This window comes from Xiphophorus hellerii, chromosome 1 (assembly GCF_003331165.1).
Source record: "Xiphophorus hellerii strain 12219 chromosome 1, Xiphophorus_hellerii-4.1, whole genome shotgun sequence".
In the NCBI taxonomy this organism is placed as follows: Eukaryota; Metazoa; Chordata; class Actinopteri; order Cyprinodontiformes; family Poeciliidae; genus Xiphophorus; species Xiphophorus hellerii.
The window spans coordinates 9,260,771-9,287,265 of NC_045672.1; the positions used below are offsets into that span (position 1 = coordinate 9,260,771).

At 38.4% G+C, this 26,495-nt stretch overlaps 1 protein-coding gene across 1 annotated transcript in view; it reads left to right on the top strand.

Moving 5' to 3' along the window:
- The first annotated feature begins 2,073 nt into the window (after positions 1-2,073).
- Positions 2,074-26,495, top strand: part of sema3h (sema domain, immunoglobulin domain (Ig), short basic domain, secreted, (semaphorin) 3H) — a 66,033-nt gene continuing 41,611 nt past the window's right edge. The window contains 1 exon segment of the mRNA XM_032565393.1: positions 2,074-2,605. Coding sequence (XP_032421284.1) covers positions 2,491-2,605 — 115 coding nt within the window. The 5' untranslated portion in view covers positions 2,074-2,490.

Sequence of the window (26,495 nt, forward strand, 5' to 3'; positions counted from 1 at the left end):
CTAGACACACAAAAAAAACTATAATTTCCTTGAAACTGATCTTTGGTAAATTTTTTTATATTACACTTTTTTTTTCAATGGGTGATCTTTATAATTGAACTTGAGACACGCATACTGTTGAAGGTCAAATTGACCCGCTGAACAATATCAAGATAAATGAGTCATGCAGAGAGTATTTATGTTTTCCTCCACTTCTGCTGCGTGTCACTCAGTGTGGGTGGAGTTTGCCCACAAGAACAGAAAAGATTCCCATAAAAAGTTGTGCGAACATCTGCTTTCTCGCAGTTTCCTAGTGAAGTAAAGAGAGCAGTGAGAAAGTGTGTGGTGGGGTGTGTTTGTGTGTGTGTGGTGAAATATGGTTCATAGCTGCAAGGAAACATATAGAATTGTAGAATTGGACATTTTTTAAAATCTTTTTTTTGCACTTCAACTTGACTGCGGGGTCAAATTGACCCAAACAGTATCTATGTAAAAAGTAGACACGGGGGGGTTGAAAATGTGTAAAATGAATACATTTTAAATTTATATGCAGAGTGCACCTATTAAGACAAATAGAAAAAGAAGTTTCATGTAAAAAAAATACTTCCAACTATTTAAAAAAAAAAATTAAACTTTAAAACGGGTCAATTTGACCCGCAACATAACAGGAGGGTTAAAGATAAATCAGATTGTCTCATATCAGTAACAGTTCAAAGTTTTATAAAAACTCTGGCAACAGAACACATTGCTTCATAATTAATTTACGTGTTTTAATTTTTTTTTTTTATCTGGGGACTTCGAATTTTTGAGCAATCCTAGAATCATTAGCTTGCATTGTACAGATAACAGCAACTCTGTAAATTACACAAAACTACGCCAACGTCTCAAACAGATGATTGACTTTAACTGAACTGTAATTGAGGTTTTTCCTCATTACTGCAAACACAATCATTTAATCTTAATTACCAAAGCAAGCAGCTGCAGAAACATCCTAGAGGTCACTTTTAAAGCAGCAAGCTTCTTCCCAGGGGGAACGTTAGTTAGTCTGTACGACAATGTGGCAACAAATTCCTCTCTACACCAGTTTTATCGTTTCATTAACAAGCAGATTTAGTCACACTTATTTAAAGCAAAGTGAAATATCAACTAAGGTATGAAGACATAAGATTAGATGACAGTAATTGCATTAATCACATATTTAAATAGGTTCAGTCGGGGGTGGCGGGAAACTGCTCTAATTACCCAATAAAAACAACCCTGCAAAATAAATCATTCACAAATCCCCAAAATCCTCAGAGGGAGCATCGACTTCATTTGCACGCAACCCAAATTCATTATTTATTCCGGGGAGCGAATAAATTGTCCCCACCAGCCCGTAATTGAACTTCAGCTGGTGAAAAATTCAGCCCGCGCACACTTACCCCAGTGAGCTGGTATCTGAAGAAAACAAGAGAAACAGAGAGAAGTTTTAATGAATGCATGTGGGCTAGGAGTGGAAAGAAGTAATGAGAAACATAGTGTGGAGCTGAAAGAAAGGAGGGTTGTTTTAGAAAAGATCTGGGGGTTTTGCACTGCAGGTTTTCTGCTGTAATTATAAAGCAACTCCTGAGTTTTGTTTTAGTTTTACTTAAAAACTTGCAAACCAACAGTGATTGTTGAGGCATCAATTATCTTCCATTTCCCATGAAAGCAAAACATGCTGCACACAACTCTGTTGTGTCTGACGGAGCCGTAGCCATATAACAAACTTAGAGTTTACTGAATTTGTCTTGTTTTGCTTCTCTAAATCATTCTTAGAGTCTTATTCCAAGCTATTAGATTTATACACCTTATAATAAACAACACACTGAGGAGAAAAACAATATTACAAGCGAGAAGGTTGGGGGGAAAAAAGCAGTGGGGAGGACGTGAATAATGATGAAAACTGATTTGTCTGTCTCATTTCCACTTCAACTAGGTTTTCCCAGAACACTGAATAGCCAAGCTCGTCCACATTTGTGTGTGTGTTGGGGTGAGTGCGCGGGGGTGCGCGTGTGTGCTGGGTGGTCACGAAGATCTGGGATCTCTTCATTCTCCGCCTTCCACAGAGAGAAAGAGAAAAAGCACATGCAGAGGGGAGCTGGGGCAACACATGAACAGCAGAGAGCTGTCAAGCTGCGAGGAGGCAGCGGAGAGACGCCTCAGCCTTTTCTTGGAATACATTCTCCTCTTCATCTCTGAAGCCCACACGCGCATGTAAACTCACAAACACACAGACGGGGAGTGGGTGACGCTCGTAGAAGAAGGAGGGAATTATTTTATGGATCTGGATGGAGGAGAGGAGAACACACTTGGACTGTTAAAAGACTGTTTTGGATTTAGTGTCTTAGAGACTTCAACTCCTCACGGATTCAAACTTTGTTTTATTTTGCGAGGCGTGTCAGTGGTTTTAGAGTGCAGCACTTGGATTCAGGAAGGAGACTCTGGAGCTGAGTGAGTTGTCTGAATCTGCCAGGTTACCGCTCAGTGTGCATGATGAGGAGGAAGATGTGTTGGCTGCTGACAGCGGTCCTGCTGGCCCACCTTGGAGGCGCTCTGACGGGAGCGTGGCGAGCAGCTCAACCAAGGCTGCAGTTTACACACTCCGGTAAGAGGAAGCATGTGCTCTGAGTTTGTGTGATGTGACTGTGTTGTATTCAGACACTATTTGTTACTTTCGCTATTCTTTCATCCTTTTAGTTTTTAATCTCCTGTTGATACCCACATATTGATTTAGTAGTAGAGAAATCACTTCTTGATTTTCTTTCTGTTTTGCATTATTAAATTATTATGTCTGGTTTCAGTATGAAAATGTGTCTGAGGTCCTCACCACCACACCTTCTTCTCTCAACTCACGGTCTCTCCAGACTTGTGAATTGTAATCACTTGATGACTTTAAGTGGTTTGAGATGCAATGAGAGAAAAATGTATACATGCTTTTTGGTTTATTTTGTATCTTGTAAGATTGTTCTCATTGCTGTTGGAAAACTGAAATAAAACTGATATAGGGGAGAAGCAAAGCTCATCTTAAAATAGTTGTTAAACCATTTTGTAGATGGAAAAATGAATCAGGAAATGGGTTAAGCTGAATAAACCCAGCTTTTGATGCACTAGTTTAAGGTCAACCTTAGATTCTGTGTCTTCACTGATTACTATTGCAGGCTTGGTAATAATTTTATTGCTCATTTATGCACCAGTGTGGCTAAGTTAATGAAATAAACAAACTGAGTGGACTTTAGCTTTGGGTCAGTTGGCCAGTTAACAGCCTGATTTCACGCCCATAAGTTGTCATTTTGTCCTTTCCTTCACCCATTTTATACCTGTTAACAAACCATTTCATACCTATATGGGGAGCTGCACAGTCTATTAAATCATAATCATCATTGTAAATTATGAGTGTGAAAATTGCAGTTCATGTGGATGAAATGTTGGATAAAATATTATATTGACTGTTGCTAAGCATTCATACTCTGCATATTAACAACACATTTTGACAGTCTGATGGACTCTCACTGCCCTTAATGGCAACAACAGATGTATATCTTTAACTGTTGAGGTGCTGTAGCTTATGGAGTATTAGAGGCATTCTGCATTGTTAAAGAAAAGTGTCAGGACAATGGTGAGTCAATGTATTTGATATTTCTATAGCAAGTTTTTTTGCAACGTTATCTCAATTAAAAAAATCCTGGTGCTGTGTATCCCTGCTATGCATCATAGGATGGAATATCTGAACATTTTTATAGTCAAGTATTTTTATGAATTAAAGTAACAATTCTCAAATGTTGCATATACTTTAATTTTACAAAAACTTAGTATTACACCATAATTCCATTTAATTCTGTTCTGATCCCTGTTTGTGTTGATTGACCCTATGAAATATAGAATATAAAACCCCCAGATGTAGCTTATTAAAAGCTTTAAGCTGCCTTTTGCTGGTATATTTTCTGTTTCAGGGGTCATACAATCACTTTTCCTTGCCATATAAACAATCAGTAGATTATAGAAAATTACTTAACGTGAATGCAAGTCACCCAGCATTCCACATCATGCTGGGTGACTTGATGTCCCAAGGGACACAGACACATTTCCTACCTGCCTTTTGTTTGCTAGTTTCTTGGTAAACAATCTGTTTCTGACACATCCCAATCAGTATTATTAAAAACCACACAAAAAGGACATTTATCCTGTAATTGCAGATTCTTTTGTGTGTCATCAGAACAACAAAGTTTTCCTAAACCAAGATTGTAGCTGCAAGTTTCCAATGGGGAATCATTTTGTTGCTTTTAAATTTATTTCCTCTTGGTCTTTTGCCAACATCTTTGAAATATTTTTTGCCGTATAACTTTCGCAACCAAGAACATACTCCCTGTCATAAATTGACTCATTGTCGGCATCAGCCCCTACTGTGGATTTGGAAGTGCGTGTGATCGTCAGATGGCACAAATCCCAGATTCAAATCCCAACCAAACTAGTTATTTCTTGTCCCTGCGGGCGGATCTGGTAACCATAGTGAGATCCATGTGGTGGATGTTGGAAAACCTTGTCAATGGATTTAACAGAGCCTTGCTGATAAATGAGAAAGGATGGCAGGAAGTCAATGAAATGTTAGCTATTCATTGGTTAAGAACTGCATCGTGTTTGTTTTGTTTTTTCCGTGTTTCTTCTCTCCTACTCACTTTACAATAGAACGAATATACACACACTGATGAACGATGGACCAGAGTGTAGACTCAGCAATAAAAAGTTGTTGTTTCATGGATTTTAAAAATTATGGATTTCTTGAGGTGCTGCATCAGCTGTCAGTAGTTAAACGTATGTGTTAACCTTGTGGGAGCGGCAGTGTGATTGGGTTGCCTCACTGGAGGATGGGAGGATTTCAACACGATGTTTGTGTGACAGAGGGTGGATTTGATGCTCTTGGAATTGTCTTGACGCATTAAGCTTCACCAAACAGGGTGGGGCTTAACACTGTGACCCACTCAGGGTGATTTGTTGTTTGCCAGCAACAATCGTGACGGTCTCAAGAAATGAGAAAGCAGAGATCTGCTTGTAATTAAAACAGGATTTAGATTTTGGCCTCTTAGTTCTTGTTACGATGAATCTCCTACAAATTAAAAGGATTGTCGAAGCATCCGAGCCCTCAGTTAAACCAAGGTAAACTCAGCCTCCTCTAATCATGTGGTGTGAGAAAGCAGCTGATTACATCTCCTTGCATAAGCTGAAGCTCAAAGTGTCTGTGTTGTAAATAAGTTGAGGCTGAACAAACATAACCTGGAAAAGACAAAAGAAAGAAGATGGAGGGATTTGTTTGATTTTCTCAAGTGGGAATCTGTCCAATGGGACATCAGTGGGATTTGCTGAAGTACCTTCTTCTGAAAAGTATTTGCACCCTTTTAGTTTTTAGTTTTTACTTTTTTTTACTACACTTGAATGTTTTACATTCTCAAACACATTTTATTAACACACTAAGAGTAAAAGTAAACACAAAATGGAAAAAAAACCTATTCAAAACAACCTTTCTGCTGCAAAGGCTGTGTCATCAGAACAACAAAGTTTTCCTAAACCAAGATTGTAGCTGCAAATTTCCAATAGGGTATCATTGGTTGCAGCATCATGAACACACAGAAAGTTTCCAGATCCCAAGGCAGCAAACGGCCCTCACCGCCATCACACCATCACTCTGTCTTAGTTGATCTTCTGTTTTCTGAAATGCTGTTCTGGTTTTGTTGTGGACATAAAGAGTCACTGTCCATCCAAAAAGGTACAAGTTTGATTTCCAGACTTGTCAGTGACTTTGTTTTTCATCCATTCTTAAATTTCTTTAGATTAGGAACTGACTGGTTTTTGAAATATTTTAGCCTACTTTGTGTTGGGAGAGGTTTGTTTAAGGTGTTTTTGTGATGCTGCAGGTCTAGCAGTGAAGTCTGGCATTTACCTTTTCACATAGAATTGATTGGGTAGCCGTTTCCTCAGTAATTAAGGAAATCATAATTTGCAAACAAACTTTTCAGATTATCTTTGATATTAAAATTTGCTTGATTGTCTGAAACATTCCATTGTGACAGAAAAACCACAAAAGAAGAAACCTTGTACTGGCGTAAATCCTTTTCTCTCTGCACTGTAGCTGTGTGTGTGTGTGTGTGTGTGTGTGTGTGGTGGGTGTGTGTGTGTAGGTGTGACGGATGTAAGTGACATGTTCCTGTACATCCCATTAGTCTGGTTGGATGTGGGTAAAGATTCGTTATGATAAAAGCTTCTGTATACGTCCATAAACAAAGCTGCTTCGCTTTCAGGATGAGCGCTCACTCCTGTCTTTGTTTTGTGCTCCACTGAGGCAAACCCTTCTGTCTTTGAACAGCACAGATTTGTGTGTCCTATATCTACAATGGCCAATATGCCTGTCTTTGAACAGAGAGCAAAAAAAAAAAAATAGTGTGATGGATGAAAGAACTGTGATGTCCATCATTCTGTGTGTATATGTGTTTCCGCATGTGCTCTTTCTTTCTCTCCGCAGGAGATTCTACACTGTGGTCTTTTCTGCGATGTAGCTTTCACTCATAGGATGGAGATTTTTTGGAAGGGAATTGCTGTAATTAGAGAAGGATTTGAGCTCCACTCAAACACTTTGACTCTGATATTGTTTGGCAGCTCAAACAGGCTGTGTACAGTGGGATTTTCCTTTATCCGTGGGACTCATAGTATGAGACTAATTGAGAAACAAAACAGTGAAGTCTAACATTTAAATGAAGGATTTCACTGCTTTGGTGAAATAAATTGTGTCCTATAAAGATTTACGAAGCAAAAAGTAAGCAAAGCCCTGTAATTTAAGTGAGTGTGGCAGCTGCATAATAATGATAGAGTGACGCAAGAAAAGCAAGTGACTGAACGCCAGGGGATGATTAAAAAAGATGAAAAAGCGTAAATCTGCCAACCAATTTTACGTATTTAAGTGCAATAAAAATTGACATGCTATAATAATACATGCAACTTCAATGAATTTTAAAAACGGGCGATGAATTTTGAGTTCATTGCAGGGCATTCTCTGAGGGCCACTAGCAAGTTGCAGAGAAACCATTTGCTTTTTGTGGCCATCATAAAGCTCCTACCATAAAACTACTTGGATCTTTTATCCGTTCTCTTCTTTTCAGAAATGCTGGAGCTCCTTTAAAAATGTTGCTGTCTGGCACTGAACAGTATTTTTTTTTTTTTTACCATAATCCACCACATTTTGCTCGGTATAAAGTTTCGGCCATTCCAAAGTTTAGCTAGTTGTTGATTTGAGGAAGTATTTAAGTGCAGTAAAGAATTTAAGAATAACCCAAAACTTTAATAATTTTGGGCTATTTCTCTTTCATTATTTCACCCACTTTGTGCAATGAATTGGCAACAAAACAGGCCCTCAGCATGCTGCTTTTACTACCATGCTTATCAGTTGGTATGGTATGGATAGGTTTGAAAGCCTCACATTGACTCCTCCTATGGCTCAATCTTTGTCTTGGTTGACTTAAAACATTACATAGTATGTAGACTCTGCCTCTGTAGGATCTTTTATAAATGAAATGTCCTGCTTCAGTTGCTTCAAGCCAGAGGATCTACAAAAAGGCTCTGTGGATGACTTTGCTAACCATTCTTTTGTGTATTAAACAGGAAGCACATTAAGTCAATTGACCTTTAGGCAAAGGGAGATTTTAGTGCGTTCTATTTGTTACCCCAGATGGGAATTGAACCCCAATCATGATTTACGAGCCCAAGGCCTAGTACGTCACAACACTACAAGAAGCATTGACATTAATGGGGCGACCAGCAACAATGCTTCTTTTAATGACTGAGGGGGTTGGGGGCTCAGACTTATAAACTGTAAGAACAATCAGCTGCTGACAGAGGTCTAATAACCTTCCATTCACGCTTCAGTAATCAACTCTTAGGCCAGCACCATGCAATACTGACCCTCAGTACATATCACTGTTGATGATGCGCATGTCGTTCTCTTGCTTGAGGTGTTTAAAAAGAGCTTTAAATTGAATGCATGGATCACTATTCCAAACTTGTATCACTTCTGAATACCAGCAGAGTCCAGATAAACAACTATGAAACTGTTAAAGCAAAATCGTGGAACGATGAGGGACGTCAGTAGGTTAAACGATTTTCTTTTAGTACAGCAAACATCTCGTTTGTGCTAAAGCAATTAAGAAACACTGAGCAGCGCTAACAATCTGTAGCTTGTCTGCCTCTAGATTAATTTTGACAAATGGAGACAAACTATACTATACCAGGTGGGACTAAGCAATGTAGAGCTGGGAAATGTTGGTATGATTATAGTGCAATTTCCACGAGCTGGTTCCAACTCAGTGTTAAGTATTTTATCTACTTTTACTAATCATTTGGCACAACTAAGCAAAGAAAACTGTTGAAACATATTAGTTGAGACTCAGATCCACAAGCCATGTCTTAGGAATCCAGTACCGTACCCATGAGGACACTGAAGCGCATCTGCTTGGATACATGTAAAGCCACTCTTTTCCCCTTGCACAAAGGACAAGGTGGGTCTACAGGTAGTATAGTGCTGCTGATAAAATGTCCAAAATTATTGTTTTGTCTGGTAAGAGGCCCCAAATTTGCTATTAGCCATGCTAGAGCACAATCAGAACCACAGTACATAAATTTAGGTTCCATTCATGGATAATTAAGATGATTTGACCTCAAATTTAATCAATCTATGCAGTAAAATTGCATAGTGGTGGTTCTTTTACTAAACGGAATCCTGAATAAATAATATTTGCATTACACAGAGACACAGGTCTGTGTGGACAGAAGGGAACTATCGAAAACCCAAACAAAACTAAGGTTAAACAGAAAGCTCATGCTTCAGTAAAAGGTTTTAGTATGATTTACTATCTTCAGATTAAACAGAGCTCCATTAAATTGGACAGAAAAAAAAGATCAAAATACCTGAATAATTTTCTGATTATCTCCTGTACCACACCTTCACCTGTCTTTTAATGATGAAATCCAACTTGTAGGCTAAGACACTCTAACTAATCAAACTATTATCCCAGCCATTGGTAGGTGGCCATTAGAGATGGCATCTCTACCTCACACACATACACTCTGACAAAATGAGGCAGTTTAATTGCAAAATGTTTGGTGAAACATGTCTTTTGTCCACGCGAGAGACTGCTGTTGCACACACAGGAAAGAAACAATTTGACTTTTAAACAGTTGCAAGTGTATTTAAGACTTGTTTGTATGCATGCAACAATAAAAGGACGCAAATGTTTTATATGTGCCTCTTGTCGGCGAATGCATATATTGTAAATATTCCATCATCACTGGCACCTCCTTTTAAATTCATGGCAATAAAACCTTCCTCACTGTTAGAAAATAAAACTATGCCTGCTTTATTAAGTCAGCTTGAATCTATTAGCTCCCACAGAGGCTCAGTCATGTTTTATTCATGCAGCATTCACTTCACGAATTGGTTTGCCGGAGACGTTTATGTTTATCAGTCACAGGAGATTATTGGGAGTACATGTAAGTTGTTTTTGGTATGAATAGAGATTTTACCTGCAAGTTATAATGGTTATGTAAAGTTCCCCTGCTGTTTCTTTGTGGGCAAACATCCACATTTTAATGTAAGCCAAGGGAATGGCATTAGCATGCAGGTTGTTTGGGTATTTTAGCCATTAAATCATGGCTGTCAAGATGCATATTTACTCATGTGGGTGTTTCTGTTTCCGTGTATGTTTTGTTACAGATAGACGCGGTGCACACATATATTAGCTGCATTTCCCATATGTTCTCAAACAACTTCATTTTTTGTGTAAATGTTTGTTTTTTCTGAATGAAAAAGAATAATCAGCCCCAAGCCAACACAGTTAAAATGAAAATGCAGGAAAAAGCAGCACAAACACATTGCTTTGAAGTACATCTCATATTCACAATATTTTTCCTAACATTTACCACATGTGATCACATTGCAACCAAAACTTTCAATGCATTTTATTCAGATTTTAATATGATGGACTAACACAAAACTACTAATGACTTTATTAATTAATTCAAATGTGTTAAAGTAGAAAAACATTTGCAGGACACCGGCCTTAGAGTTTGGCGAACGTGAACACTGCACATTACTCTGAACACACCATCCCCAAGGTGAAACATGGTGATGGCAGCATCATGCTGTGAGGATGCTCTTCAACATAAAGCTTATCAGAGTTGATGGAGAATATAGATCTAAATAAGCAGAGGGCCAAACTGAGAGAAAATCTACTAAAGGCTTTAAAAGTCTCAGTTTTGTCACACCAGGACAGCAACCCTAAACCTACAGAAAGAGCTGGCAGGGAGCAATTCCGTTCAAAGCTTATTAACATGTTAGAATGGTCTAGTCAAAGTCCAGATCTAATACAAATTAAAGTATGTTGATAGATTTGAAAATTGATATTCATAGACAAAGAAAGACCTGCGATGAAAAATGCCTCAGTAAAGTATTAGCTCACTCAGGTGGACTGGAAAGAAATTCACATCTCATTCCGGTACTTTGTACTACTTTGTTTTGGTTTTTTATGTAAAACCATACAATCCCTGTGAAGTATAGTAAAGTTTGTTGTAAAGAGAAAACAGAAAAAAAAAGTTCAGTGGGCGTGAACACTAGGCAGTGTATTTGTTACAAGATTTATTATTTATGTCCTCAGTTTCGATGATGATATTTCCCTCGTGTGAGGGAGGTCCCATCGCCTGGTGCCCGTAAATATCCCTCCTCAACTTTCCCCAACTTCACCTTTCTCTTATGTTTTCTCTGTGTAGTTCAGTAATAAAGCACAAACGCTTTCAAAGCAGTATTAAAATCAAGAGATACTCTATTATTCATACATTCTTTCAGATCTGTTCCTATCTAGGCCAGTGCTTTCCAGGCTGTGGGCTGGGGATGCAGCTGAAATGTAGATTTCACTGGGACATTCATCCAGCACACACTCCGGATATTCTTTGTTATTAATTTTAATGGAACCCAAGTGGTGACAGTAACATCGCTTGCCACTGTTAAAGTCAAACCACAACTGATTCCTCACCCTGCATTTCAGAATATTTTTGAGCGGAGACGCCCCTGTCGTCTGGAAGGAGTCCTGATTTACTGGCAGCTCGTATCGCAAATAGGCAAAAATAAAAAGTGTTGCACACCTAGAAGTGTTGTTTGTAGGGGAAAAATACTTTTTGCTCTGCTGCTATCTGAAACTTCATTTTCTGCAATAGATTGAGGCACTCTTTAAATATCCCTGCAGCTCAACTTTATGTAGTTATTAAAACTTTGAAAACTTTGAGAAACTCAATGCTTGTGGGTTTCTCCCCTTTCTGGACAGAGACAGTTAATGGGGTCTAATTAAAACCTTGTTTTGGCAACAACCTCTGACAGCAGTGGACATGCTGTAAATTCACCCTTGGGACAATTTCCGACGCTAATATCTGAAGAGTAGAGTTTTTAGTGTTTATCATTATTTCTTTAAAACTTGGGAAAATTGAGAAACACTTTTACTCATGTAATCCAAGTGCTGTTTACAATTCCCAAAGGAATTTAATCTTGTGCTACTTTTAAAGCAAAGTAAGACCGAATTAAAACTAAATTTAAAAAAAGGGTCCAATGTAACACAATCTAGATATGTTTTATTGCCTCTCTCTTCAGCATCCTGCAGACGTATATTTCTCACAGCATTCCTTTCACCCCGGCAGCATTAGCGTTTCTAATCCACAAAGGCACACTTGACTTGTCGGCCTGCTAGAAACCAGAAGCAGATGGGATCAGCAGCGTCAGACTCACTCTGACCATTAGTTTACCTCATTAGCTGTAGATTAGAGCGAGATGGAGACGCAGGATATGAGGGTGTGTTCAGAGATGGAGTGAATACTCTGAGGGTCATTTCAAAGTGTCTGCAGGAATGTGTATTTTTAGTTCATGCTTTGGGTATTTAGGTTTTACTTAAAAGACAGGAACGCTTAGAAGAATCTAAAGTTTTTTTTCCCTTTCTTTTGCATTTTTTGCACAGTTTTTCTTCACATATGTGCCTAACAGCAGGTGATTTTTCTGCTGAAGATGCGCTCTCCCAGCGTGAACTATTAGAGGGGGGCAGAAGGGGAGAAGCAGCTGTCTATACAGTCTGAAGGAGGCAGGACCTGATGTGAAAATTGAAGAGTTTATTGTGCTGCTTCCCCCCCAGTACAATAAAACCATAACAAAACAGAAAGTAGCTTGATGGATCACATGGATTAGAGAAGCACTAGCATGAAATGAGATTTCAGAAAAGTGTCCGCCAGAATTTTTAACCTTTTATAGCTTCCGTGCTGATGTTCCCATGACTGCATACTAAAATAAGAGAAACCACAAGAATCTGATCCTCTCTACTTTGTCAGTGATGGAGAGATCAGACATGTGCCACAAAAGGCTGAAAGTCGGACTTCCTTTTCCTGTTTAAAAATGAGAGGATGTAGAGTGACAGATAGGGGAGCTTTATCATCTAGCTTGGCTTTAAAGCATAGATTCTTCATAAAACTGACCCTCAAAGCCGACTGTAAATCACTGCAGACATCACGACTACCACTAACCTTCACAGGGCAGCTACTATTTTCAGAAAGCGCCCATTTGTCAAATGTTGGGGTATTTTATTGCCTCTTTTCCTAACTAATACTTTACATTTTAATTGCTTTGAAGTTCAGCCAAGAAGCAGAAGCCAGAGACAATTTGAAAGCTACAGACATTTCTTTTTTTTTTTTTTTTACCTTAGAGCAGACATTTGGAAACTCCAGGAAAATGTGCTGCAGTAACAAATTCTGTGGAAGAAACACTGCAGTGATTTTTCTGCGAGTTGCCGGCCCGGACCAATTGGCTCGGGTCCACAGAGTCATAAAGTATCAGGTTCAGCAGGAACAAAGACACATTGCCACACTGAATCAAAATCTAAATTGGCGTAACAAGCCATTCCCGACTCATTTACACGCAGGATGAATTGGACATGCTCTTTGGTTCAATATAATTCATTTCAGTTCATTTGAAGCACCAATTCTAAACAAATGTCAATACATATTCAGTTACATAGAATGAAAATTTGTTCAAGTTTAGATCAGATCAGTGCAATTAATCCCAAAACTGCTTCCATTATTTATTTTAAAAGTTTAACTTGGATAATTTTGATAATACTTTCCAAACCTGTTGCAGAAAGCTGTCAAAGCAATGTGAGTTTGTTGGAAAATTACAATAACACTCGAAACAATTCAAGCTAACAGCTGGTGTGTCAGTTTCATCAGCTGATTGTGAATCTGCCAGAATTTTTAAGCAACAACAAGACCTGGAGAGACCGATAACATGCCATCTTTGATGCTGTGCATCTGACGGTCTGAGTTTACTCTACACTTGGCAGAGCTAGAGAGGACTGGAGGATTGATACAGCTGACAGATTCAACCAGCGTAACTCCGCAAAGGAAACCGGAGGTTGTTTGGCTGAAAAAACACAGCACCAATGGTACGTTGTGAAATAGTGGGCGGTTAAATCCACTTGCACTTTAAATCCAACTATATTGACATTTTCATTTTGAATTTTTCTGAGGAGTGGAAACAACTGATGACCGATTTTTGTGCCTTCCACTACTCCAAGGATTTATTGGACTTATTTATTTATGGTTATTGTCATCTTTTTACAATAGGTGAGGGAACTCTTGCTAATAATAACTTCACTTAAAAAAAATTGAAATGATCTCTTTAAGCTTGTTAAGCTTTGGGTTAATTCATACCTCCATATTGGAGCTGCCATTTTGTCCCAACCTCCTTCAGTTTTGTATCAACATAATCATTATATATCAGTCTATTTTCTCTTTGTGTTCCAGGTTATTAATCAGAGATGTAAATGACCATAAAGATGCTCAAATCTAATAATTTAGTAGACATGTATTCTATTTAGTTATATTTATATGAAATGTTATTTTGATTTTATATTATATCCTGCGTACGTTGACCTACACTCTGCTCTGTTTTGGTTTGCGGATTTCTGTGAACCATAAGAAATGACGGCTTCTTATCAAACCAAATTAATTCAAAATTACCCTTGTACTGTGATATTATTGGGAACTTATTGAAGCTACAGCTCCTTACAGTAGACTAGGAGTTGATTTTAGACAATTACTGAAACTGTTCATTTGTCAAAGCTGGATGAATCGTTTCCAAGGCTCCATATTGACATCTGGTTGGTACAAAATGTCCTCCAGCAGATGGCTGCTTTTCATGGCCGAAAAAGTGAGAACCCCAAACCTGTAAAAGTACCAAATGGGACTATTTTACCTCTGAATGACTTGCATTCACATTTCTGTCAAACAATTGTGGGATGTGGTGCTTCATGGGGAAAGCCAGAAGGCTCTACTGTTGCCTTAAGCTGAGTAAACGATAAAGTAGCTGCTAGAATTTACCCCCAAAACAATTTTCTGATGCGTTTGAGCTTCATAAACATTTTCTGCATCATCAAACTTAGTGAATTTTGCTAAGATTCAGCTTGATTAACAATTGATCAACATGTGTATAACTTTTTCTAAATTTAAATAGAGATGTTGCCCTACAAGGAAAAAAATGACAAACATGTTCACTTGGACTATAATAAAGGAAGTTGGGAGTTCATGTTCTTAAACCAAATAAATGAGCTTAAGTATGAGGAAAATACCGTTGTGTTGAAATATTTAATCTATGTGACCTAGCATGAAAACATTATTCTGAGTCGTTCAAGGCCGACTTGAACTACAAGTCAGACAACAAGGAATAAAACCCCCCCAAAAAACAAATTAGATTAAATGTAAACAATAGCCAGACTGTATTGTGTGTATGTAGCATCACGTTAACCTAAACCCAACAGTTTGATGATGATAAATACTCATTCGTCAAAAGGTCGGAGGTCAAGCTGTCCACGTGGGTCTGCTCTTTGGGTGATGCAGTCCAGACCTGGTGTGTCTGTGCTTGGCTGTAATTCTGTGCTGGTGTGTGTGTGTGTGTGTGTGTGTGTGTGTGTATCTGTGTTAAAGGATTTGAACTGAAACGGAGCAGCACGGCGCATTAAGCAGAGCTCGTTTGTGTGCGTATATTTTTCTACGTTGGCTGAAGTTGTGGAGCACAAATTGGGGTCGGGAGCCATCAGAAAACTGATGATGTTGACGGGTTAAGAGATTATTCTAATTTTTCAGAAAAATAAAAGAGAAACAAGTCCCGGTCCCAGAGAAGAAGCGGTCCCACATAGAGAATAAGGGTGCTTGAGCAGTAATGAGGGGCTGGATTTCCAAATGTATGTGGCATCGTGTGAGGGGTGAAGCAGACAATTAATCCTGCATCTGGGAAAATTTACAGTGTCCCAGTGGATAGATAACGACATTGTAACCTCAAACACAATGACTGTCTATTATGGATTGAGCCACTCTTGTCACAGCAGGAGGTTAAGACACCAAGACGACCTTATCCAGCACATTCAGGCACTCTGTGAAAGACAGACCATGAGGGCACTTATACTTAACAAAACAGTGCGACGTTTTTTTTTTTTTTTATAGACACGAGTGTTCGACAAGATTCCATGTGCGCTCATGTCTCCATCTGAGTGCCCATCTGTGTGCCTATAGGCTTTGTTCCCAAGCTTCTGCAGGCCTCCCACTGTAATTGCACCAGTAATTGTGAAGTGATAACCCCATTTCCACAGGAAATGTGCCCCGGTTTCCTCACCCCCCGCGTCCCTCTCCTGCCCCTCCAACGACACCCTCCTCTTGTGGCGCAGCCAACAAAGTCCTCCCTTTGGGAACGCTGCACCAGACAGCTAAAGTTCCCTGGGGCTCAGTGAGCAGACAAACAGACTGACAAAGACAGATGCTCACAAAGACACAGAAACAAAGGTACACACATGTGTAGATCCTTAATGCTCTCACATGGACAATGCTTTAGGCTGGGGGAGAATAATTGGACAGATTAATGGTAAAGGAAGCTTGTGTTTGTGTGTTAAAAGGCTTTGCAATAAGGAATATAATATAGTTGGAGACTAAAGGTAGAGAAAATGTTTATTTCACCCCCATCTACTTTTTATTTCTACTGAAATATTTTGCAATTCTAAGGAGATTTCAGATGAAAACCATTTGAATTGAATCTAACTATTCATAAACTCCGGCTCCTGGAGACCGGGACGTCACATCTGTCCTCATATGCTCTTGCTATGGCAGCATGGAAAAACTGCACTGACGTTCGCCGCACTGTCCAATCCAAAAGGATTTTTTCCCGTCATTCCCATCTTATGACCACCATGCATCACCTTGACAACAACAGCTGTGCTCAGATTTATCTGTCAGCCTCAACCTGCAAAAAAACAAAAAACAAACAAACCCCCCCCCCCACACATAAGACACCATTCAAAAGTATTCATTTAGCTTCTTTTTGTCACATTTGAACCACAGACTATGGGGGATTATGCTGCATATAGTAGACCGACACAAAGTAGCCTGTGATTGAGAAGTGAAAAGGTCCATATTTTATTATTTCTTATACAAATGGAAATCTGCTGTTCTAAATCAAAATTTTGCAGAGCCAACATGTTGCTGCAATTGCAGCTTCAAATCCTTTGGGATGTGTTTGTAACAGATCACTGAAACTGAACAGCAATTTTTGAGTATTTTATAATTTCTTATTGTGTCTAAGTCTGTACTTTGACTGGGCCATTCTAACACATGTTCTAATCGCTTTAACCCTTTCACTGTGTGTTCCACGCTAGCTGTAAGTTTCAAAAATCATAAAGAACATTACTTTGAACATTATGCTGTCCTCCTCATGTTTCACCATGGTGTCTTTACAGTGATAGTTTTTCTCCACACGATAAAATACGTTGACATTTTTGTTTGTAGTCTGACAAAATGTGAACGCAATCTTTCTTGTTATTCCTTGGTATATTTTTAATTCAAAAAGACAAACAAAATCAAAACAGGATTGCAGGAATGGTGTTTTAGCAGCTGGAGGAAACAAACACATCTTTAGTCGCAAGCATTGCTTATCTAGTATAAAATATCAGTGTGGATTTTGCTGTGCCAGATGGTGCTGCACTTCTGAGAATTCATTTTTTTGTATTTTAAAAATCCAGTCAACATATTTTTCTTTTCCAGAGTTTGAATATTTGAAACTTGGATCTGGCTGGGCATTGATTCGTCCTCCAAATCCGCAGCAAAAAAAAAAAAGAAGAAAAGAAAAAAAAGTAATTGCATTGAAAAGTGGAGCAGGGGAAAAGGAAGACACCTTCAAACTCTCTGACAGCTCTCTTTACAACTGCAAGTAGGGCACTGGCCTTGGAAGAAGATGAGAAGTGAAGCTGTAGCTCAGAGCAGAGCTACTGTATGCTTCAGGCATCTTAAGCAGTGCTGGCCGACACCTGCTTGCTAATTTTAAAGCTACTTTCACTTTGTCTTCTGTTCAGTTCCCTTTACGTTTTATCGTATGTTTTCATCTCGTATTTCATATCTACTCCGACTCTAGCCAAATGAATCAAATTAAAGTGTTATTGATTCACGTCTCTCCATTATGTAGCATATGATTATTTGCACTGAAACACCATGTGGCAAATTGAATAAAGCAGCCCGAGCTCGGTGATTATGTCATGATAAACTGTTGCCAAGTGCTTGTTCAGAGGAAATTGTCAGATCTTTTAATGCAACCCCTTTTGTTATGGAAATATGTTAACAAAACTGAATCAGACTGATGCAAGTTTTCAGGGCTAACACATTTTCTTGTTTTGATTTTGCACGTTTCAAAGATTTAATTTTGGAGAAACATCCATGAGTCAAAAATATTATTTAACACCTGCTTAGGAAGCTTCAATGCATCATCGAGAATTACCTCCACTGTTTAACAGAGTCTTTTTTTCTATTTTATTAATTTGGCCTTGTTAGTTTAACAGCACACAGATGCATTTGCTTGTCCGTGCTTCCGAGAGAGGGAATGTTCTGCAGTGTAGGAATGTCCTTAGCTGCATCACACGCCGCACATTTGCTCTAATCACATTGAGGTCCGTCAGTGCTCCCATGACCAGCAGGCTTTAATCTAATGTTCACCATGGATAAAAATACGTGGCCGCTGACAAAACACACATTCATGTGAACACACACCTATGAACACGGTGTAAACAACACACTTACAGAGGCAAATGTGGACAGGCAGAGCCATCCACTGAAAGAAAGGGACCATTCATGCACAGGTTTTAGCATGTAGGCACAGACTTGTGGGATTATGGCGCAGGACGTCTGTTCCTTTACACCGTAACCTTTTCCGTCTTTGATTCCCGACGACAGGAGTCAGAGGCCAATTGGCTCTGATCAGAGGTCAAGAACTTTCTCTACCCTGCTGTCAACTTGATGCTTATAAGGCCTGCTGCGCTTTGCAATGGGGTGTGTGTGTGTGTGTACTTTAAAGTGTTTGAACAGATTGTGCTTTCCCTGACCACAACTGACCATTGCCTTCCCTGTTATAACAACCTGCTAATTCACTTTCTCTGCATTATCTCTTCTTAATCTTTAACATAGCAGCAGATAATTGTTATTCCAGCCAATTCTTTGCCTTATTAGTCATGAAAATATTAAATTACAATAAATTTGTGATACATTGTACTGCCCTGTTGCTAAGTACGGCGGTGTAACCAATCAATTTCAACAACAAAAAGACATTGAGTATTGAAATTATAAATATTCATCATACAGCCTCATGATGGTGAATTTTATGGTGGAAACTGTAAGAAATGCTTTATTTTTCTCCAAGATGAAACCCTGACATCTTGTACCTGCATATATTTTCCAACATCTGTAGGATTATAAATTGTGGTCTTAACAAAGATTAGTGGGATATTCTTTTGCAAATGACGCCATGTTGTACAACATTTTAAACGCGGTGCTACAAAAAACTACTAATGCAAAAAGTCAATATTTGGCTAATCTTTTACATATCTAAGACTGATTTAAAATATTTTCGAGCTTCCCAAAAATTGCTACGTGCAACACAGCTCATGGAACACAATACATTTTTGTGTATTTTCCATAAATTAAACAGGCATTTAAGGGCTACAATGATCAAAATTGTAGAACGTTTTGAACAGATCCTAAGTGGCTTAAGATATGTAAGAAAAGCAAAAAAAAAAAAAAAAGAAGAATTTTTAAAGTTTTATTTAGCATTATTTTGAAATTTGTCCATAGTTTTTCCGCCATTTTGTTTAGATTTCTTAGACATGTAAAGTTGAATTTCAAAATTTGTAAAAACGTTTTCTTCTAAAATTGTGCCATTTGCAATAATGCAGCAAAAATAATTGATTGATCAACTAGAAAAATGTAAACAAATGGGCCAAAGTGTCCATAATCATTCAGAGTTAAACTGATGATGATGTTTAAGAGACAATAACAGTATCATGTTTGCAGAAAATGAACAGTTCGCAGTAACAAGATTATTAACAGGATTAGTAGCAAATAGTAACTAGGATGAATCTCATTTCTATCATAAGAAAAGGTTAAAACAAAACTAATTAGAATTCTGCGTTTTTCTATTGAACTCATAAGAAATGTCAAGTAATGTAAAGTTGAAGCACTTTTATTGACCGTCGTCTGAATTCTGGCTGCCCTAAAGTTAGTCAACATTTCACAAGTCATTGCAGTACTACTCAATGAGATTACAACCTGCAGGGTGGGTTCAAATGATCTATTCTGAGGAACCATGTGAAGAATAACTTCATACCTGTGGCAACTACTGACACTCTTTACTCTTAGAAGCATTTTTTCCCAGAGTATAAATCGCCATTTGATGGCTTTCTCTCATGCTTTTTTTAATGTCCTACTCTGTATGCTGTATAGCAATTTGCTATTTTTGTGTCAAATTGTTCCTTCAGCTCTCAGTGTTGTTTGAAGGCGTTTTAGGAGCTGCAAGTTGTTTTGAAAAAAATCAATTCCAATTCAGAGTTTCTGAAAAGGTTGCGGAGCCGGGGAATGAAATTGCCCATGGGCGAATCAAATCATCAAATTGTCTCTGAAACTTTTGCTCTCTGGTCTTTTAGAACACTTTCTCAAAACTTTAATCTGGAAAGTTATTGCAGGCTGGAATGAGAGCAGGCTCATCTCTTCTGTCTGTGTCGGGCTACTTAGGCCAGACGATTTCAGGTTGGCAGCTACGGTTAATGTCGCACTCGGATTCATTAAGGCCTGGATGAAGAACGTGTGTGTATTTTCAAATCTTGCCACAGATTCTCAACTTGATTTAGAGCTGGACTTTGAGTGGGCCATTCTAGCTCATAGATATGCTTTGATCTAATCCAGTTTATTGCTGCTCTGGATGGGTAGGGTCGTCGTCCTGCTGGAAGGTGAACTTTCACCCCAGTCTTTTATAGCCTTCAACAGGTTTTCGTCAAGGATTGCTCTGTTTTTAGCTCCACCTATTTTCCCTGACACCCGACCCACAGCATTATGCTGCCACTTCTGATTTCTTTCCAGATTTAGGTTAATTGTGCAGTATTGGCTTTCCAACAAACACCAGGGTAGTTTTTTATGTAGTGCTGAAAGCTCAACTTGTGTTGCCGTGTTGACCAGAGCATTTTCTTACATGTGCTTCTTGTGTATCCATACATCCACAGGTCTGCGAATGTGTCACACTCTTTCTATATTGAGAAAATGGATATCCCAGTTCTCTATGACATATAACTTGGGATGATCTGTTATAACTTCAAACAACATATTCCTGGCTCATCTTGGATGTTGGAGTCTTTATCCTAATAAGGAATCTTCCCAGGGCAATTATTATCCCCAAATTTTCTTTAGGGTTATCAATGTAAATGGGGCTGCATACAAATGCATGCCACAACTTCTGAGTTTTTATTTGTAAAATATTTTGAAAACCATCTATCTTTTTCTTCCCAATTAGATACTTTGCAGTTTGTGGTTTCGACTTGACAAAAATGTCAATAAAAAAAAGCATACGGTTTGTTGCGCTGCATGTTGTTTGCAGTAGCTCCAATTTTGGAGGAGCCCACAGATTTTTATTTTTGAATTTTACATATATTTTTTTAAATGAATGCATTCTTTGCAGGCATTGTACTATATACAACAGTCGTGGGCCCATATCAGGTAACTTGTAATAATATTTTGGGATTTTCATGAATAAAAACAGTACTCGAATATTTCAAAATTATGAAGATTTTTGGGAACAACATGGAGTTACTGGCCAAGTGACACATTAAACCTGCCATCATCATTTGGCATCATCAGTTCTAAGTTATGTATAGATCTACCTATTAATAATAATAATAATAATAATAATAATGTACTATAATTTGCATTAGCAAAAGAATTTCCCTTTAGTGGATAGGATACCAGCCCAGGGGCCCACATTTTTGTAAATCCAGCCCTGGCTGCATGTAAGTGAGAAGCATGGGGGAAAGTTTATTATTCTGTTGTATCAGGAAATATGTCTAAGTGTGTGTCCTCAAGGGCACAGCCCCCTACCCTCGCCCCTCCGGCCCCCCGCTGACAAATGTCTTTGATGTCTTAGAAATACTCCATTATTCCAATCGACCCTGTTAGAAATGTTGTGCAGAGGTGTTGGCCAAATCAATCATCAGTGTGTGTGTGTGTGTGTGAGGCGGGGCGGCAGCGGGTGGAGGGTCAAGAGACACCCCCTCCGTGCCCCCTTCTAAATTATGTTGGCATGGTTGCCGTATCCAAGGCAACTCTGTCCCAAGAGTTAGGGTGGAGTAGCTGCAGCTGGTGTTTTATGACTGAGGAACGCTCTGTGTTTGTGGCGGATGAAACAATGTTTTGTTTTGGTTTTTCATATTGAATAAGAGTTGTTCATTCCTATGGGCTTAAATATGCCGGGTTTGTCAGTGTGCGCTCATGCTGTCGTGTCTGCAGAATAAAGAAAACAAGTCAGAGTTGTAATCACATGGAGAGTTGACTCAATATAAAACATGTGATCCTGACTCAAGGGGGATATCCGATTTCTATTATTACACAAGGAACTTTTGACAAATTTATGACGGGGTCCTTCATGGAGACGGTTCCATCCTATTAAACCCCGACATCAACATGCTTCAGCCTGTCTGACCCAACAGGAACCTGTGAGGGTAACAGATGCAGAATCTTGCTGGCATTCTCACCACAGCGGTGGTTTCACATTCAATTAAGTTGAGTTTTTTCCCCTCATATTGCGTGAAACAAGGTCATGCTGCTCCTGAGGTGCACACAGTAATTTTGGTGAAGAGCTGGATGCTTGAGTAGGAGCAGGAAGGCATGAATCCCCACCAGGGTCTGATATCCTGTAAAGTAAGAGCCTCTTAGAAACTTCCTTCCTTCAGACGTAGGCTGGCAAGCCGGGAACGTTTGAAATTCAAGACATTTATTGGCTAAACACAGTTGGTGACAAAGCAGGTAAGTAGATTTATTTTTCAAGAAATTAGATCACTCTCTTTCCTTCTTTATTTTTGCTGAAATATTCATGAGGTGAAGAGACAGCCAGCACAGAGAGCGGCTGCAACGTGACTGCCATAATCAAGGGTTGACTGAAATATAACTGAAGTGCTATGAATCTTCTTTGACGCAACAAAGTTGAACAACTTTTGATTGAGTTTTCCTTCAGCACACTTGCTTATTTCTACATGTGCAGGAATTGTCAGGAAAAACATCAACAAACGTTTGGGGATTTTCTTTCATTCTTAGGTCTTTTTTTGTTCAACCCCAATTCCAATGAAGTTGAGATGTTGAGTAAAGCACAAATAATAATAATAATAAAAAGAAAATGACAATTTCCTACACGGTGGAATTGAATGGAACAAACTTCCAGAAAACCACAAAGCAGCTGAAACACTGAGTTTCTTTACATTGATGCTAGAAAGACACCTGTTTAGAACTGCCTTTTATTAGCAGTAAATGGAACATTGATGGACATATTTGTGCATTAATGAGCTTGATTATGGCTTTTGACTAAATGTAATGTTTATTGGTTGTTTCATAACTGGTGACTGTATAATGTATTTACTGATGCAGTTGCTCACAAAGTGGTGAACCCATTCATGACACTCACCTGTGCACCTGTGGAATGTTCCAAACAAGCGTTTCCGTCTTTTGTTGCCACTATCCCCCAATCGTTTTGGAGCGTGTTGCAGGCATTAAATTCAAAATGAGTGAATATTTGCAACAATATCAATAAATGTGTTTATGCATTCGAACATGATCTCATCTTTATAGAGTATTCAATTTAATTCAAGTTGAAAAGCATTTACAGATCATCGTATTCTGTTTTTATGCTTCACACAACGCCACAACCTCATTGAAATTGGGGCTGTAATTGTAGTGGATTTGTTGGGCTTAAAGTCGGTTACTATTTTAGTCAAAAATCAACTTTCCTGCTGGAAACAAGAACTTTTTTTGAACATTCCTGAGGCACCAAGCAAGTAATTTAATCACTAAGAAAGATGCCTAATAAAGTGGCCAGGGACTGTAAGTGTTTATTTTAAGTGGATTTAATAACTTTCTTGGACTTACAGTAAGTCGTGCACAACTTTTCTGACTAGGCCTCAGGTATTAGTAAATATGACATCTTAAATGACTTGGACTGGTAGCGATTAAAAGCTCAGCACATCTAACGTTAGGAGATCTTAAAAAAACCCATTTTAAATGTAAACAAACCAAAGCAGGAATAGTCGGAAAGAGTTGTCTTCCCTGTTGATTTTTTTAAATGACATGTTTCCTTTTCAGCAATTGTGAACTTTATCATTTCAACAAAACCTCCATTTGGAAACCTTGGAGGTTTTCATTCTTTCAGTGATTGCTTGGAAAAATGTTCATCTTTGTTTGCGTCTGAGTTCAGCCAAATCTAAGCTAAATGAAGGGAGGAATGGGGATAGAATTAGTTGAAGTTATTTTGGTGCTTTTGCACTGTCTTGGATTAATGAGACACAGATCAGTGTGAAACAAAACAATTTACCTCCTTGATGCTTTGCTGAATAACAACAGAGTACCCAGTGAGATTTCATGCTGAGCTAACCATAAGTTTCTGCTATTTTCTTTTGGGCTGAAAGTCCATTTCTTTCCTACTGTTTCTCTGTTGCTGATTATTTCTCAGTTTCCATTGAGTCATGTTTTCCTCGCCTCTTTTTAAAAAAAAGTCTTATTTCCTTTCTGCTCATCCACGTCGTGTGTTTTACCCAAATGTCAGCATGTTGAAGTTCTTCTAATTTCTGTCTGCTGCGTCAATCTTTCTTTCTTTGCTCCCTCTTTTCCTTTTCCCTTCCTGTCCTCTTTTCTCACTTTGACACTTTTTCCTCATCATTTTTCACCTTGTCATCAAAGAATTTTGCCCATCTTTCAGGTTTCATTTTCCCTATTTTTTAAATCTACCTTCAGCTAATCTTCTCCTCTTCCTCCGTCCTCTTACCTGCTGTTTTTCCTCTTGCTTATTGTAATGTGGCTTTCCCATTTTCTTCTCATATCTGCTTAATCATTTGACTCCACTTCTTCCTCAATCCGCCCTTGTGTCCATCATTTGCCCCCCGCTGTCGTCAAAACATGATTTCCTCCTCCACCCGTATCGACCTATCTCGCCCAATCCCCCTGTTTTCTTCCTCATCCCCCCTCTTCCCCTCACCCTCATCATTATCCATCATTATTTATTAATTTCGTCCATCAGGATTACTTTCTGTCTGTTCGCCTCCTCCTGCCTCCTCCCCTCTCCTTCCCTCTCTCATCTGTCCATCATCATCCGTTGTTTTGACGTTTTTCCCGTTCTCATCTCGTAGCTGTCTTCACCCATCAGCCCGGTTTCATCTCATTGTCACTTTGCCATTCCATTTTTCCTCATCTTTCCCTCCAGCTGTTCATCTCCCCATTGACCTTCTCCTCCTCTCCTCCCCGTTATCCACTTGGCTTTCACCCCCTATGGGTTTATTTATCATCTTCATAGTTAACAGTGCAGAGAAACAATGAAGGTTTTTCATTCTTCTTAATTCAATTTGACCTATTTTAATCTGTCAGCGCTATTGGCGGAGGAATGAAAGAACTTGTGTTTTTGTGAAACTGTAAGATGCAATGCTCTAATAAGCACTCCTTTTCCCAGGATGAGAAGAAAAATATTCACTACTGTTTCCTGATTGTATCCAAACATCCAGTAACTCATTCATTTAATTCAATTACGTTCATTTATTTCGTGCCACATAACAGCGAACGTCGTCTTACTGTACTTTGAGACAAACAGGGCGAAACTCAGATTGGGAAATGTAGAAATATATTATAAAATCAATCCAATACTATCCAGTAATTTGCATTCATATTCGGCAATATGCATGTTGACTATAGTTATAAAATGGTTTAGTCAAATTTAGCTTAAAACACCAACTGATAAAATATCCATTTTAATATCTACATCCAAATTCCCATTACAAATGTGCCCACAACTTTGTCAATGTCCTGTTAATGTCGAAAAAAACTAAATTTCATGAATCTTCTTCAAAGGTTCTTGCGTGCAATTCATATGTTACTAAACCAGGCTAAAACATTTTAACAAGATATTTTTGTTTATCTTTTTCAGAATTTCAAAGCGTGGCCATGTGAATTTCTACATTTTATTCTTCTATTTATGTATTGCATTTTACAGCAAGAGAACAATTTTATGTTCCATTTCTTTGAGACTATGCCTACTTTCATATCAAGGCAGAGAGGTTTGAATCTTGGCTTTTCAAATGTGTCAAAATTTGCACTTGGTGAAAATGATGCCACCCAGAAACTGTAAAGAAAAGTCACATGAGCCCTCTGCATGAAGCCTTTTAATTGGATCCAGTTGTGAAAACTTGTCATTTTGATGAATCTTCAAGGGATCACAGCAAATCACACCCAGCTTTTTGTACATTTTGTAAATTTGTTTAGTTTTCTTCTTTTTTATATACAGTATACACTGTATATATATATCTTTCTAGAAATAATCTGAGGGGAAAAAGACACCCAGTGATGATTTCAGCAGCTTTAAATTGACTTTAGATGGAGAAAAACTCAAGCAATGACTCTGGCACTGTGAGGATTTGAGTTTTCTTTGTGTTTATTTTAGGTTTCTGTGCTCATTTGAAAAAAAACAACATGGCGGGGATGACAGCGAACGTCTTCTACGGCAGCTCCCGACAGAAACATGGACAAGGTAAAAATCCTAATCAAATTTTATGATTGAAACTAGTTTATTTATGCACAATAATGTCTGTAGCTTCACGTGGCATGCTTATTTGATATATTTGAGTAATATTAGCAAGCTACAACGTCTGTAAACATGACGTACTTCTTTAAGGACATCAGGTCTACCTTCAGTGCAAAAACGTAAAATTTTTCCAAGAGCATTTGTGTTATTTCTAGTCAAAATGTATAATTTCTAGTCAAAATAAGTCTTATTACACTTAAAATAAGACTCATCCTGTAAAAAGTAACTTGTTTTTAGACAATCACCACTTGTT